The sequence below is a fragment of the Plutella xylostella genome, chromosome 6 (assembly GCF_932276165.1).
Source record: "Plutella xylostella chromosome 6, ilPluXylo3.1, whole genome shotgun sequence".
Classification (NCBI taxonomy): Eukaryota; Metazoa; Arthropoda; class Insecta; order Lepidoptera; family Plutellidae; genus Plutella; species Plutella xylostella.
In genome coordinates, this window is record NC_063986.1 from 92874 (window position 1) to 109865 (window position 16992).

The following is a 16992-nucleotide window of genomic DNA, read 5'->3' on the forward strand; positions in this document are numbered from 1 at the left end:
CTTTTGACACATCTGTCATGAATTTTATATGGAGATGACGTTTAATTTATAAATCAATCCCTATCGGTTAGATAACCGACTATGGAGAAATTGGCACTAAGCTTGTTACATAGTAAACTCAACCTAATTATATCGAGACTGATGCATTTGTAAAAAGATGACATTTAAGTATAACATCTGATATACTTAATTTAGTTTCTATGCCGGGCCACAATAGATCTTACACAATCTTATGTTATTTAGACTAAAACATACACTGAGCGGTAAGAAAATAATACATCCTTATTATAAACATACATTCTACAGTCTGTGGCCCACAGTCTACTGCTAGTAACACAGACTGTGGGATAAAACAGACCAATGAAAATGTGAAATTTTTTATAAACTTTTTTGTATTTTATGTTCCAAAATCAATTATTTTCTTAATTTTATATTTTTGCACTATTCATTGACCCATTTTAATGTGCTAAAACGAATTGATAATGCTACTGAAGACTTATAGAGGTAACTTAAATTATCAGATAATATTTACAAAAGTTTAATAAATAGGTAACAAAATGTAACAGCAGTAATTCTTCCACAGAGCTAGTGTCAGGGGAGTACAGTGAGCGCAGCCCCACGTACAGTCCACTCCATAAATATCTCAAAACCAAACTCCTACTGAATCGAAATTTTGGGTACAAAAGTATTGATATTTATGAAGTTGACTGTATAACTCATTTGGCAGCATACACATTATTACACATTGTATAATTTAAACAACTAAATAATGTGCGCCTGTCTGTTTATTTCTCTAAAGTGGCTCGCTGGCTACTCGCGTCCTGCGCATTGTTCCTCTTATAATTAGAATACGTTATGAAATAATATTAAGAAATGTATTTACAAAATAATTATAGAACAACAAGTGCCATACAAATCGGTGCTGCATTGTTTTTACTAACTATTTAAAGTAAGACAGTGAATGTGAGCTTCCCTAGCCTAATGTGTACTCACAGCAAGCTGTTACATATGAGCTGGTTGAAACAAATCATTTATCGATGTGCACGGTGTTCATCAAAACTTAAACTATTTCTGCTAAGGTCATGTAATAGGTACATTATTGTTAACAAGTTTTACTTTAACTATAAAAGTTAGTAAACATTATGTTTTGATAAACACCGGTCTATTGTCACACCAAAGGCAGTTTACTTATTGCTACAAATTATAGGTTCAAATGTAAATGAATAAATGACCAGAAAACTGTACATTTACTCACGTAAACTACATGCGTATTGCGCGCAGATAAAGAATCAAATCCGAAATAGCGGCTGTTGCAAGTGTGGCACTAGGAAGGAGAGTTAAAAGACTTACGAATAGAAAGAATGAGTACGTTCACTATTTTCATATTGTTTCTTTATCTGGGCTCGCTATACCTAACTATAATTATATTTTTTATATAAACTTATACCTTTTATATCAATGTCGTTTTATGTATCTATACATTTTTAGATATAAGGTAATAAATTGATGTAAAATTTTCATAATCATATTTTTTTATGGTTACATCCGGTTAGCGACATCCCCAAAGTGCATATTAGGTACCTATAGCTTTGACCCAAATAGCTATACTTGATTTCGTGTCACTATAAATATCGTAAGCCGCAGTATGTGTGGTCGGCGGCGGCGTTCGACCTTCAACTCGCGTGTTTTTGTACAATATGCCTGTTAACACGAATATAGTGTAATGCTTACTCTTATTGAGAATAACCCAAACAAACAGTTTTAATTTAGCCGACGCGTCGAAGTCGGTAATTCCCAAAGGTCTATGACGTCACCCCGGTTTTCCTTTTAAGAAAACTAATTATACTTATTTATAGTAGGTGATTATTTACTGACGACATATAACTTGATTTGATATGTCTTATTCACGGCAAAAATGTGTCATGTCGATGGTAAAAATTAATTAAAGATAAAATCATCCAGTACCAAAAGTCCTTTTCAAGTACAGAGTATAAATAAAGTCCTGCCGGGTAGGTAAGTTTAGGTTTTTTTAATTTACCATGTTGTGGCCATTTATATGTCAGCTAAAGTACTCATACGTACGTGGATAGTGCATGCCTTTATGGAAAGATAGATTACGTAATGTTACGTACAGAATCCATACTAAATAAACGCCTGCAAGTAAATTATTAGCAATAGTGACAGACGTTTCCATGGCTATAAACATTTCACTAGGCGCTTCATTGATTAGTTTTGAATGCTTATGAAGCTATAAGTTAATGTTCCGTGGAGAGGCGGCGGCGGCGGCGGCGGCGTCACACTCGCAAGTCGTTGTCGATGTCGAGCCTCCGCCGCACCCACTGCAGTAGCGCCTCCTGTACATATAAATCAACTCATTTATATCGACCCAGGAAGCTGTGGAGCGATTTTCAGCTAACCACCACAACCAAGTGTCAGTTCCATGCAAAAGCGTTAAATTCACCAAATCCCATGCATACTTACTGATTAATTTAGCCGACTGCGGAATAATTCATCGTAGTCTAAGGAGCGGAGCATAGGAGGAACTGGGATGTGATTTAAGGAAACGAAGAGGACCGTGTGAGGAACTGGGATGTGATTTAAGATAACGAATATGTATGTAATGGAATATCGTAGACGAGATGAGCGATTGAGAATAAAAAGATTATACGAAGACGTTATAAAACCAAAGAGGGAAGATAACATGAGAAGAATAGATTTCTCGGGTGAATTCGTTGTCGGGAGTGGCAGGGAAGTGCCGGGGAGGATGGGGAGGGGATCAGTCGTGGTGGCGCGCGGGCGGGTCGTTGCCCGCGTAGTCCTCGTAGTCGCGCGGCGCGTCCAGCTCGTCCTCCCGCGCGTCGTACTCCTCCCCCTCCCCCTCGCCCTCGTCCTCCTCGCTGTCCGCCCCCGCGCCCCCCGCGCCCCCGCCCCCCGCGCCCGGCGGCGGCAGCAGCGGCACCTCCTACGCACACGCATGCAAGCTACACACACAACACCACACACCGATTCTAATTTACTAGTCTACTTTACAAATCGGGGATTCCCTTAGCAACATTTATTGCTATTGTAGCTCCCCGTTTTGTACAAGGTCCTTTATTATTACAGTGAAACCTGGTAAAGTGAGACATCAAGGGTCCTGCAATGTCGTTTCACTTATAGAGGTATTCCACTTAACCAGTGTCTCAGATATACAGGTATAAATAAATATCTGTCTCATTTTTTCAAATTTAAACATCTGTATGATAATAGTAAAGCGAAACTAAAACTGAAGGTAATTTGATTAATAAATACATTGAACTGAACTGAAGCTAAAAATTTGTACTTACGTACTTGGAATTACGTTTGGAATTTGTGGGTAGAATAAGAATGAGTAAACCGAACAATGTTATCTCTGTTACAGTTTATGCATATAAAATTTACTCGCTGTCTCAGTTATACAGGTAACTATGATGATAAATCGAAAGAACAAATCCCAGATATAGAGGTTTACCTCGTCCCACTAACAGAGGTAATTCAGTGCCAAAGTGTTGGGACCTCAGCATGAGTTCCAGCTATTGAGGTTTCTCACTTATCCAGCTCCCACTTAACCAGGTTTCACTGTATTTTGTTAAAAATACAATAGGTTAAACAGTATACATAGATGAACCGCGTCATTTACATTGCAAAGCTAGTCCGTTTAGCTAGTTGTTAGGAGGGTTATCCATATCCGAATTGAATGTTAGCGACCCACTCCAAATTTAATAGGGATGCACGGAATACACACAACGGCACAATGACAGACAGCAAATATGACCTAAATCTTCTGGTTTATCAATTAACTATGGCGACCCTGCTATTGCTTATACAATAATACAATACAGGGTGCCCCGCAAACAGTGTACCGAAGGAAAGAGGGTGACTCAGTGGGTCAATCTGAATAACCATATTTCAATGACATTTTAAATTCTCGAATAAATAGCTTTTCATAGTGAAATATTATACTTCTTCTAGCCTTTATTTAGAGTCACCCCTTTCCTTTGGTCTAATATTAACGGAACACCTCGTATACATCAATAATCAAATATATAATTACAGACGATTGAAAGTGACTGTTACCTTGCTGGGTCGCCAGCCGCAGCCGGGCAGTGGCAGGCCGTCGGGCCCGAGCGGGCAGGGCGCGTCCAGCCCGGGCACGCCCTGCTCGCCCTTGTCGCCCTTGTCGCCCTTGCGCCCGCGCTTGCCCACCGGCCCCTGCAACATACAACCGCTATTTAACTATCTACCACGAAGTACTCCGCTAATCAATTAAGACTTGGCACATAGTATTAAGGAATAGTTTAGAAAGCCATACTATTTAAGTAAGGTATATGGATATAAAATGAAGCATAGTGGAAAAAAACCTAAATTGGCGGTAAAATATTTGATATATGTAGGTACCTAGTTCCAAGATAATGAGTTCACTGAACATTACCAAGTATCTATGTAATCTTAAATGTCAATATCTTTAGTTTGTCGCAAAAAATATAAGTTCACTCTATTCGGTTAGTGAAAAATTACAAGATTATTAACTAGGAGATCATCTAAATATACGCAATGGGTATGTTGATGACCAAGTTTCAAAACATGAATATTATTTGAATATTTTGTTATATGCTATATTTGAATCCAATATGCACGTTTTTAATTACTCTTAAGCATAAGTCCATTAATAATTAATATTATAACAGGAATTATAGAGTTATGGTAATTCGGCAAAAACCTGCTACCATATCTACAGTTGCAATTTTCAATTAAAATCTATATTCGAAGATTGTTTGAAGTAGTTTCATATGGAATGTTTTAGCGTGACATGCACTTGTGGTAAGGATGTGTAAGGGATGGACACTGGCGCCATGTGTGACTGATATTATCATTCTGTCGTGCAAAGTGGGCATGCACAAACTTACAGGTTCCCCTTTGTAGCCTTTATCACCCTTCGGACCCTAGCGTAGGAAACCAGATGTTATTAAGCCGGTAAACCAAACATTAATTTGTGGTAACTATTGGTATTTAGTAGTCACTCAATTTTTAATGGAGAAACCGTTATTTTTAGTTTGTTTTGCATATGAACGTACCTCTTGTCCAGGAATACCATCCGTGCCCTGAAAGTTAGTGAGTTAGTTAATTTTAGCGGCCAATTAGGTACTTGATAGATAATACTTGACGAGAGAGTGAGACCAACGTACCGGCAGTCCGGGGTCGCCGCGCTCGCCCTTCGAGCCAGGCTCGCCCTGCGCGCCCTGGCACAACCCACAACATTACTCCAGTTAGTACACACACAAAAACACTAAATACTTATCTAAATCATGGCCAGTGAAACATGCTTTCGAATTGGAATTGATTATTACAAGAATATGTAAATAAATAAAATTAAGCTCGTGAATCTCGTGATGTAGAAAAAAAGGATTCGGTCCCAGTTTTATTACTCACCTTCATGCCGTCGAGTCCGGGCGGGCCCTGCAACAATACACCGCGTCACTACACGCACACACTCACAGTATGTTATACACATTCCAGTATTCTATCACAATGCACACACATACACAACATGTCATGTTACATGCAAAATACTATGAGTAAGTAATGAGTAATACTATGAGGTTAAGTTGAGTTACTTACATTGATAGGGTCTTATTTGTAGATGTTTCACAAAAAACATAGGGAGCATAATATTAGGTATGTCACTGTGCTATAAATATAAGATACTAATCTTAGTAGGTACGCTGTATACGTATTTATGATTTTTTTAACCGTATCACAGTAGCGTTAATAGAAAAATAAAATATGATATCAAGGGTATAGGTAATTAGAAGAAGAAAGAAGATTATATGCACAGCATGCAAGTTTTTATTTTCCTTCAAAATAATTTGTAAACAACAATAATTTTATGCTCTTGCGACTTATAGTACAAATGACAACTTTTATTTCATAAAAAAACTAAATTCTTATAAAATACACTTACGATTTACGATACAATACAAATAGAGGAAGAAATATTTATAGTAATACAAGAAAGTAAGTTAATAAAGATATGCTCTTAACACTTAGCCCAGATGTCTTTAAATAGGTTCACACGATAACCGTAGCTTGTAGGTATAATTTACGATTTTATGATGATAGTATCATTCAAACGGAAAGGTGGAGGGATGAAGACGGACGCGTGAGGGAGGCAGCCCCGGGTTCGAGCCCGGCCGGCGCTCGGCCGGCGGCGGCGGCGCGGCTCGCACTCGACTCGCAATACATACCTACACTTAAAATGAAATTAAGCTAATTCTTATACAAGGTAAATATTATGATTTTGTACATTCGTCTTTAGACTAGTCGATGAAACGTTAATAAATTTACATAGTTAGAGACTTAAATAGGAAAACGTTTAATTTATAACATTCAGACACGACGGCAGTTCGCACGAGTCAACATCTAAGTGTAGTTCGGGGACGGTTACACGAGGGACACGCGACCACGGGACACACGCACGCGGGGGACGGGGGCTGCGGGGTGCGGGGGGCTGCGAGGCGCAGGCTAACCTACTGGCGCACGTTGCAAGAGGCCATCTCGGGACATACAGAACACGCGGGGCAGAGAATGCGTTTCTACTACACGTGAATCTATTGGTCCATTATTCCGCAGGTGATTATTGTCATCGACGCATAGTGCCATCATTTACATAACCACTCTTGAACGACATCTCAGAGAGAGGGTTAGGTCGTTGATATGTTGTTCACATTAGACACGATAAAAGCGAAGGGATATGTCTGGACGAGGCGCCGTGTGGCCGTCGACGCATATTAAGGAATTATATTTAAGACGATAACACTTATAGTAATAAGTTAAAGAATACGTACAGTAGACTTAATGAAAGTTAGATACAGATAATTTAGCAATACACGATATCGATAGAATAAGAGTTGAAGCATGCAATGTTCATAATTCCCCGTAAGGGTAAGTTAGTTTCGTACGACTAGCGCTACTGAGGTATCAGTACTGTTGGCACCAAATGTTTGTTAATGTGATTCTTTCACCCACTAACTCTAAACCTTAGTCATGTATTTAAAAATATTTTCTCTGTCGACGAAATAGGTTTATCTTAACAACTCAGTTCAACTTCACAAAATCGGCGTAACGTTTATACAATAATGCGCTCGCTTGCGCGGTAGGATAGCTTATTTATATGCTCTACATCTGTCTTATATGGTCAAAATAATATGTATTGTGTAGGTACTTATTGATAATTACAGAATACAGATTAAGATAAGGCTTATTATGTGATAGAGAAGATGAGAGGTATCTATATACATAGTAGATTAGATATTCTCGAGAGGAACATTCACAGTCGGGCCTGGCGGCGCGGAGGCCGATCGTCGCGTCGTTATTAAACATATTTTTACAAAAATCTGTAACGCTTACACTAGATTCCGTAACGTCTTACCAATGGTAACTTAACATATTAGTTATCTACAAATATTACAATTTACAAATCATTTTAGGCTTTCGAGGCGCACGGTCCGTGCGTTTTACTATCAGTCCATCGATACCCGTACACTGGTATTACAACAGCACATTAGTTACTTTCGATCTTTGACATTCTGGAAATGACTAGTCAATGTGTATGTCCGGCGCGTGGCAGGGCGGGCGGCGGGCTGGGCGGGCGCGGGGGCGGGGGCGGGCGACTACGTGAAGGCGAAGTCCGGCGGCCAGCGGTTCTCCTGCCACACACACACGCACACCGACACCGTTAGTACACACACATACACACACACGGAGCCAGCGCCTGCGGCCGAGGCGGCGCGCGCGCAGGGCCTGGCTCCACGTTGTTGTTAATCCATTACTTATTAGGTATTATGACACCAGTCTAACTACTTCGTTTACAAAATCCAATGGGCATTATAAATTATGCAATACTTTTAAAACCTTAACCCTTGGATATTGTAAATCAGTGCTTCTTGTTAGATATTATGTGAAATAGTTAAAGAGGTTATTGTTGTTACTGCTATGTACTAGTTCCATGTCAGTTGTTAGTTGGTTCATGCCACATCCTCGTGTCTACCGTGTGTCTAAGAGCTAAGTACTGAGTCGTAGGTACGTTCCTGCATAATGTGTTGCAATCTCCTGGCGTCGTGTAGGGGTATACAGGGTGAGTGTATATCTATGTGGAGGTATAGAGGGAGGTACTCACTCGAGCGCCGCCGTCGCCGGGCCGCCCCGCCTCGCCCGGGAGACCGACCGGGCCCTGGAAGCGGAAATATTTTGCACGTTATTAAAAGTACTCATATATTTTTTTACGTATGTGGTAGGTACTTTATACTTATACATAGGATGCCTTGAATGCTTCACAGTTAACTCAAGGATTTGACTTGATACAGCTAATATCAGGAATTATTATCAGCCAATAAAGATTTATCTACTGCTGGACATAGAGGAGTGCCAAAATCCCTTCATCATCCATCTAATATCAGCTGTTCGTGGCAGAAGACAGGGCCAGGCGTGGCGGACCTGGTGGAGGCTCACCCAATAGATCGACCTGTCCGCGGTCTACACTCATCTAAACTGACAATTAACTCATGTCCATTGAGCTTACAGTTTTAAAAGCTAGTTAAAGTTATGTGCTTATAAAATCAGGGACTCACCGGTAGTCCCATGGGCCCCGCGTCTCCCTTCTCTCCGCGATCTCCCTGAAAATAACCACACAAGTATTTTATGCATAATTATATTTACAAGAATATTTAATTCAAACAGTGTTGTTCACACGCTGTGCACATAATAATGGATTTAAAAGAATGTGATAAATACTCGCTTATAATATTGGTGGTATACGTACCGCTTTGCCCCGCAGCCCGGGCTCGCCCTTGTCGCCCTTGATCCCGGGCGGGCCCGCCACGCCCGGCGGCCCGGACGGCCCCGGCGCGCCCGGGGGACCCATCATCTGTACACACACATTATTACTATTAATATTTTGTAATACAGCTTTGTTAAACACCAAAAACAACTTTCAAAACAAAATGTATTTTTCATAAATAATATAATTAAACCTGTAATAAAAATGATTATTGTATATTTTAACAAACCCATAATAGGTACCTGTTGCTTTTAATATTGATAGGTAAGTATAGTGCCACAAACTTATCTGTTCCGGTGAGAGCGAACTAAATTGGTCCATATAATCTATGTCATGTCAATATGAAATTCATTAGTAAGTAATGAGGTATGGACCAATTTAGTTCGCTCTCACCGGAACAGATAAGTTTGTGGCACTATACACACGGCAACGTCAAATGGTTGGCAGGGCACACTAACGTAGTGTATGTGTGCACACTAACGTTGTCTATGTGTGCATAAACGCAGAAATCGGTTTACACACCAGTAACAAACCACACACACACACACACACACAACAGCATAAACGAGTTTGCGCGTAGGCAAACGCCCGTATACCAGCTGTGACATAAAAATATCAACCGGTAGTGTTAGTGAAATAGTTATAAAATTGATGTGAAGCAAAATTTCACTACCTGTGTCTATACACTTCGTAGCTCATTGGTAGAATGTTAGACTAATGAAACATAGGTCGTGAGTTCGAGTCCACGGATGGTTATTTTTATTTAACTTAATTCAAATTTTGCGTTAATTTAAAAGCTGTTGAGTATAAAATTAATATATTTGAAACTGACAAATGACTACAAGCTGCATAGCTGTCGACTATTTCTCTTCGCCAAAAATATATGATTCGTTCTTCATTTGAGAATTAAAACCATTCTACCCTCATACAATATGAATAAACGAAATTTGTTTTTAGTTTTAGTGACAATTCACCTCTGCGTCTGCATAGTGATTCACTTTGTGATTTGTCAATTTAATTAATTTTATTACTCTTCGCAGTCAGTATGGAAAGTCACTTAACCATGTTCAAAAAGGCGGAGATAATCGTATTTATATGAACAAAACATTACAATTAGTGAAATCGCAAGACGTTTACTTAACGGTAAGTAACATAGAATTGTAAATATTTTATTTGACTGTTAGAATATTTGTATTTGTATAAGCTAAGTATTTGTTTTTTTTGTTTGCAGAGGAGAACTGTTCAATTATGGGTTCACCGATACGCAGATTCGGGACATGTAGACAGTAGTCGTCTATACGGATGCATCACCACGCCATCGAGAAATCGTAGCTGCACATAGCGCTGATCTGTTCTGCAGCACCCGTTCTACGGCCACAACACATAATCTATCCCTACAAACCATTCACTTGGGTTCACTTGCGTGCTGCTGGGTTGCGGTGTCGGAGGCCGACGAAGAAAATTGCTCTAACCGATCAGCATCGTCGAAACAGAGTGCGTTTTGCGACTGACTATTTTAAACTTTGATTAGTGCAACAATGTGGTGATATTTAGTGATGAAAAGTCCTTTAAGTCAGACAAGGATGGACGTTAGATATTATGGCGAAAATGTGGTGAAAATTATAGTTATTGGGGTTAGCTCAGTAATTTATATTTTTCCATTTGTATAAGATTTTAGTTATTTTGTTAAATACTTATTATTATTTACAATTATGGGTAAGCCAATGTGTTAATGATGTTATTGTTACTGAGGTTGGAATAAGTTATCTTATTTCTAGCTAATTAACATGTTGATTCATATAACTAATGACTTGCCTATTTACTTTAGTAAAACAGCCAGTCCATCCTTTTCTGATGTTTATTATGATTTAAAACTGCTAATTGAAAATTTTCCTTATTAATATAAACTACAACTATGTTTAAAACGAAAAACAACAAAAACGTAACGTCCTTAATGTTTATGTTACGGCAAGAATAAATTTGGTAATTTTAACACTTAATAACTTGTTTCATTTACTTTCTGTGTTGCTTTTATTCGTATATACTACAATACTATTATTAGCCATCTTAAAAAATAAATTAAATCTATAAAAACAAAAACAAAAAAGGAATATTGTAAGTTCAGTGGGATTTGATTTGAACCACCATACCAATTATTGTAAGTCTTGTATCATACCAACTGAGCCATTCAATCTATTACAATGCCTTGCAAAATTTTGCTTCATATCATAAAAACAATGAATCATTGTCACTGGCACAACTACATGCTTACAATATCCGTGTGTGGGTTGCCCAGAACTAAATAATTACGTCGACGTCGCTGACACACACATACACTTCCTACGTTAGTGTGCCCTGCCAACCATTTAACGTTGCCGTGTGTACATCACCTCACGTGTTTTAACCTGTTGGGAGTAAACCTTCTCGTTAGAGAAGTACCTAAACTAAACTGACTGTGACTTTTCCCTCGACTGAAATCACTCGCTGGAGGTAAAGATCAAGAAGTGGGCCAAGTTATGTTATAGCTCTTTAAAGTATGTAATTACAATGAGGTGACTCACCATCTCATGTCCGTACAGCTCGTAGCCCGTGCCGTCACCCTGCAAGTTCAACAGTGGGCATAAAGATTAACAGTTCACAACATCTTAATCTTAACCATACCTTTTAAAAACCTACATACTTAGTATGGCAATTGCCCCTGCATAGCTTAGAATATAATAGAATAGAATACTCTTTATTTTGCACCATTCAAGAAAACATTACAAAAAAATTACAACTTATAAATAACATAGTACAAAAAAGGCGGGCTTATCGTATCGACAGCCAAAGTTAAATATTATGAGGTTGTTTGTGTTTCTAGGTTGTGGTTTGAAAATTTGGCTGGTCACTGGAAATATTCCATTCCAACAAATGGGCATGTTAAACTCCTGCGCACATGACAGACCTCAGTGACATATGTATATTGTCCATCTTGTGTAATAATAATGATGCAGAGTTGATAGATACCTGTCTCCGCCTCAGCTTCCGATACTTCTGTCCCGAAGCGCCGCGACCGCACACCGCACAACCACCGGGAACAAAGAGCAGCGAAGTGTTAGTTATTATGTTATTCACATAGCAGTCATCATCACATCACCATAATTCATCACGTCCCAACTGCTGGGGTACGGGTCTCCTTCCAATAAAGTAAGGGTTTAGAACTAGTCCACCACGCTGGCCTAGTGCGGGTTGGTAGACCCCAACAAAACATGCTGAGAGAGTTGTTGTCGGGTAGGTGGGCAACCCGACTGTCAAATGTTTTCAAGCTGCTTCGGGCAATAATGGCTGGCGGCTTCAATAGCAATGCCAAATAATAAAACAAAGCAACCTATATCATTATGAAAACATGAATTAACAAGTAGTTAAGTATATTTATTTTGAATTTTGATTTCTGATAGAATCTACCTAACTATATGTAATTATAAAGTTGTTATAATGATTAACGAAAACAAAGATTCTCAACACAATACAACTCCTCATAGTAGGCAACTAGTACTCAAGTGCGGATCGCATGTTTGCAAATTCATAAAAAATTACGGAAAAGTAAATGAGGAAAGGACGTTACCGAGTCTCCCTTATCTCCCTTGTCGCCCTTGAGCCCCGGGTACCCGGGCGGCCCGGGCAGCCCCGGCGCGCCCAGCATGCCCGGAGACCCCATGTCGCCGTAGTCGCCTTTAGACCCCTTCGGCCCTATTTCTCCCTGGAAATTATAAACATAATAGATGGAACACGGTAAATACAGGTTGAAGAAAATAAAAAAATATTTTTTGGGACTCTATCTTTAAAATGTTGGCTTTTAAATATATTAAAATGCCTGTAAATATTCTTCTTCTTTCTGGTCATTTTCAGCTAAAATGCCTCTAAATAGCAGCCAATACTTTTACAGACTAAATAAATCGTCGAGGAAAGTAACATGTGTAGATAGTTACCGGTTTCCCTGGCGGCCCCTGCAGGCCGGGCTCGCCGTTCAGTCCGTCCAGGCCGGGCGGCCCGCGCGGGCCCGCCTCCCCCGCCAGACCTGCAACCACACACACTATGTAAGTACACAATACAACTACTGCTGATATCAGGAAGAGGAAAGATATTCTGTTTACTTGACAATTCCAATTGTTTGTTTTGTTTTAAAAGGTCTTTATTTTCATAAACTTACACAATTATTTAACAACCCAGTGTACATTAATCCTAGGCTAAACAATCTTAAGATAATAACGTTTACAAGACTTACAATCTATTGAAACATATGAATAAATGTGGGATTAATTAAGTAACATCAGCTGTGAGATAAAAAACTATAAAAACAAGTTATGTAACATATTAGTAAATGCACATTTTTAAGATAGGTAGGTATATAATAAAAAAACAGGAACTTATACACGATAAGAATAAGTAGGTATAAAACCTACCCTAACAAATGACAATATAACAATATATACTTATTTGTGACTTAATCATAGCATTAAGTGACAACAAAAGCTATTTAATTGCATAAAATAAATAAATCATTAGATAGGTATCAAATACTAGACCGATAACTTTTAAGATTAGAAGTTTACGGTAAGTAGGTAGTTGTTAAAAGTGCGGCTGCGAACATAAGCAGTGCGAGCTGCGGCGGCCGGCGACGCGATCACGCGCATGACTCATGATGGTCACGCTGTGTCCGCGCGCCCGTCGTGATGCAGCAAGTAGTGATGGGGTAGTTTCGTCACATATCGATATCGATAATTAGACGTCATGGGACGGGTTGTGCCAATCATCGAGATGAGGTTGTTAGGATGGTCAGGATTAGTGAAATAGTAAAACTTCATGGTCAATCTTATAATGAAGTCGATTAATCTAGGAAAATCTATTTTTTTGTGCAGTTTGAGCAAGTTTGTACAAAATGGTGTATTATAAGCAATTTTTAGGGCACGGTTTTGAACAACTTGCAATTTATTGATGTTACTGTTATTTGTATTACTCCACACGGGGCAGCCATATGTTATACACGGCCGGATTAAGGTGGAATATATTAGCATTTTAGTGGAACTGCTAAGAGATGCGCGCCTGTTGAGTAGGGGGGATAAAGCTTTAAAAGCTTTCATGCCCTTTGTCCTCAAGTGTAGAATATGATCGTTCCAAAGCAGTTTGCTATCTAGGATCAATCCTAAGTATTTTACGGACTTGCTCCAGGGTATGATATGACCGTCAATTAAAAGTTTTCTTTTTGGCATTTGTCTAGCCCGAGTAAATAGTATTGCTTCCGTTTTTGTGCCATTTAACTTCAGCTTCCACGTGATAAAGAACTTCGAGAGGCCTTCAATAGCGAGTTGCAATCTATCTATTACAAGATCAACATCCCGTGACGATGTTAGACACGCGGTGTCATCAGCAAAGCACGCCAAACTTGTTCTGGTCTGTTTGGGTATATCGTTGATGTACAATAGAAACAAGTAGGGACCAATGATAGAGCCTTGCGGCACTCCAGCAGGAATAGGACGAGAAACGGATGACACGTCGCCTATGTGTACATAAAAACTACGATTGGACAGGTAAGAATCGATCATTTTAATCAGGTGCATGGGGACTTTGCATAAGAGAAGCTTATGAATGAGCCCTTTGTGCCACACTGTATCGAATGCCTTTTCTATATCCAACAGGATCATACCTGTTGACTGCCCTAAATTCATGTTGTGAGCGATAGACTCAGACACTCGGGCAAGTTGCTGGACGGTAGAATGTGCATTACGGAATCCGAACTGTTCATTAATTAGCAAATGTTTAGTATGCCTTTGAAGCCGTGAATTTAAGATTTTCTCGAAGAGCTTTGCCAGGGATGGAAGTAGGCTTATAGGACGATAACTTACGGGAATTGTCTCGTCTTTTCCTGCTTTTTTTTATAGGTATTACCTTTGCTACTTTCCATGCTGATGGAAAGTATGCTAATGATAGGCAAGAATTAAACAATTTGGTGATTAGCACGATAGCTTTCTGTGGAAGACTTTTTAGTAGGCAATTCGCAATTTTATCCAGCCCTGGGGCCTTGCGCAGTTTGATTATGCGCAAGTAACGAGTTATTTCCCTAGGGTAGACAGGATTAACTAGGGTGCCTGGTTGAAACTCGGCAAGCCGTAAACACGACTCTGTGACATCCGCTTCAACCTCTGTGCTTTGCCAGTCGTGAGTAAGGATTAGATTTTTGTGAAAGGCAGTAGCTAACTCTTCACATTGTTCCAAGGGTGAGGATGTTTTGGTGCCATCGATCTTAGAAAGAGGAGGAATAGTCCCTGAGGAGGAAGCTTTAATATTTTTAGCCAATCGCCATAAATCAGGCCCCGGATTGTTAACTTTCTTAAGTTTATCGCTCCAGATTTTATCATTATGTTTGGTGATTTCAGAGTGAATATTTTTATTAAGGTAGTTAATTTGGGTGTGAAGTTGCTTGCGGGTTTCAAAGTTAGATTCATGTTGGTCGAGTTTACGGAGGCGGTTTTTGAAGCTAATAAGCCTTCTAATTTTGCGAGGAAGAGGTTTAGGTGAAGTTGATGCAGAAACTAGGGGTATTGCAGTATTAGCCGCAAGAGTAATACTGTCAGTGAGGTTCATAATAGCTCTGTCAATTTCTACAGGGGACTTGAATACCGCAGATGAGAGAAAAATGTTGTTGTTCAAAACAGATCGATAAAGATTCCAGTCTGCTTTGGCAAAGTTGAAACGGGTGGTAGTTTTGCGCTCAAATTTTACCGTTATACGGAAAAAGACAGGAAGGTGATTTGAAGAGAGTGCGGCTATTGTTTTAAAACTTGAGTCGTCGATGTTGTGAATATTGTTAGCTATTACGAGATCAGGTAAAGATTGAGAGTGATTTGAACGATAGTGAACTAAAGTTGGGCTGGATGGCCCATAGACTGAATAATCGTGATTAAGCATATGATTGAAGAGAAGATTGCCAAAGGAATTAATTACCCCTGGAAACCAGTGCTTATGTTTGGCATTAAAATCACCCATTAAGAGGACCTGATTATCGGATTCAAGGAGTAAATCGATATCATTAGTCATGAATGGAAGATTTGGAGATTGATAAATTGAATAAATTGTACATTTGAAATTACAAATATTAAGTTTTATACCTATTGATTCCATGTGTTTAGTTTTGGGAGAACTGACGAGAGTGTGATCAATATCTGATTTTACGAGTATCGCTACACCTTGCCCTATGCCACTTAGGTGTTTGTCGTTGCGATAGCAGACGTAACCGGGGAAGCTTAGTTTGAGACGATTTGTCAACCTAGTCTCGCAAATAGCAACTATGTCTACTGCCAAACTACTTACGAGATCTGCAAGCTCGCACTGCTTTTTGTTCACGCCATCAGCGTTCCAATATAAGAAGCGAAGGTCTTGAGAGTTAGACATAGTGGCCTAGATGGGTCAATATTAAGACAACCTTATCCAGAAAAGAATTACACTGCAAAAATTTACTCTTCATGGTTTGTATTGTTCTTAGGATATCAAGCATCTCCTGTGTGGTTGGATCTTGGCCCAGGTTGAGAGTGGGAATCTGTTGTGGTGGTTGTTCTTCAGGATTTGTAGAACTAGCGATGTCAGCCCAGGTTCTGTCTTTCCGCACGAAGGTCGCTTTTTGAACAGGTCTCATATTAGGAGCAATTCGAGTCTGTATGGCAGGACGGGCTTCTGTACGGATTACTTTTAATCTCTCCAGATAAGAAAGTCTCTGAGGACACTTGGGATAATTTGCTGGATGCTCTTCCTTGCAGTTGCAACAATGGGCGGGAGTTGAGCGATCTTTTTTATTGCATTCTTTGGTTTCGTGTGGTTCAGTACACTTCACACACCTCGGTGGCAAGTTGCAGTTACGAGCTGCGTGTCCAAAATTTTGGCAGCGGTAACATTGCGTACCAGCAGATTTGTTTGCCTTGAATCGCGTGATTTCTACAGCGCAGTTTCCAATGTATTTTATCTGGCGAAACTTGACAATGTCTATTCCAGGTGGAAATTGGACTAGGTATGATGGGCACGTTGCACTTACATGAGAAGGTGACCCAAGTTTCGTTACTGTTGCTCCTTGGAAACCAAGCTCATTTAGGTCCTCGGCTAAGGTGGCT

At 39.5% G+C, this 16992-nt stretch overlaps 1 protein-coding gene across 14 annotated transcripts in view; it reads right to left on the reverse strand.

Annotated features, from left to right (window-relative positions):
- Positions 1-1896: 1896 nt before the first annotated feature.
- LOC105391413 (collagen alpha chain CG42342) overlaps positions 1897-16992 on the reverse strand; it is a 223223-nt gene continuing 208127 nt past the window's right edge. For 7 of the 14 annotated variants that reach the window (XM_038119768.2, XM_048621672.1, XM_048621671.1 and 4 more), the window contains 13 exons: positions 12823-12911; positions 12459-12593; positions 11861-11887; positions 11416-11463; positions 8837-8941; positions 8646-8690; positions 8195-8248; positions 5449-5475; positions 5205-5258; positions 5094-5120; positions 4926-4961; positions 4096-4230; positions 2758-2962 (listed from right to left, as the gene is read on the reverse strand). In XM_038119768.2, coding sequence (XP_037975696.2) covers positions 2777-2962; positions 4096-4230; positions 4926-4961; positions 5094-5120; positions 5205-5258; positions 5449-5475; positions 8195-8248; positions 8646-8690; positions 8837-8941; positions 11416-11463; positions 11861-11887; positions 12459-12593; positions 12823-12911 — 968 coding nt within the window. In that variant the 3' untranslated portion in view covers positions 2758-2776. Of the gene's footprint in view, positions 2355-2757; positions 2963-4095; positions 4231-4925; positions 4962-5093; positions 5121-5204; positions 5259-5448; positions 5476-8194; positions 8249-8645; positions 8691-8836; positions 8942-11415; positions 11464-11860; positions 11888-12458; positions 12594-12822; positions 12912-16992 lie in introns of those variants that run through there. The other 7 variants (XM_038119770.2, XM_038119763.2, XM_038119764.2 and 4 more) reach the window with 7 other exon arrangements.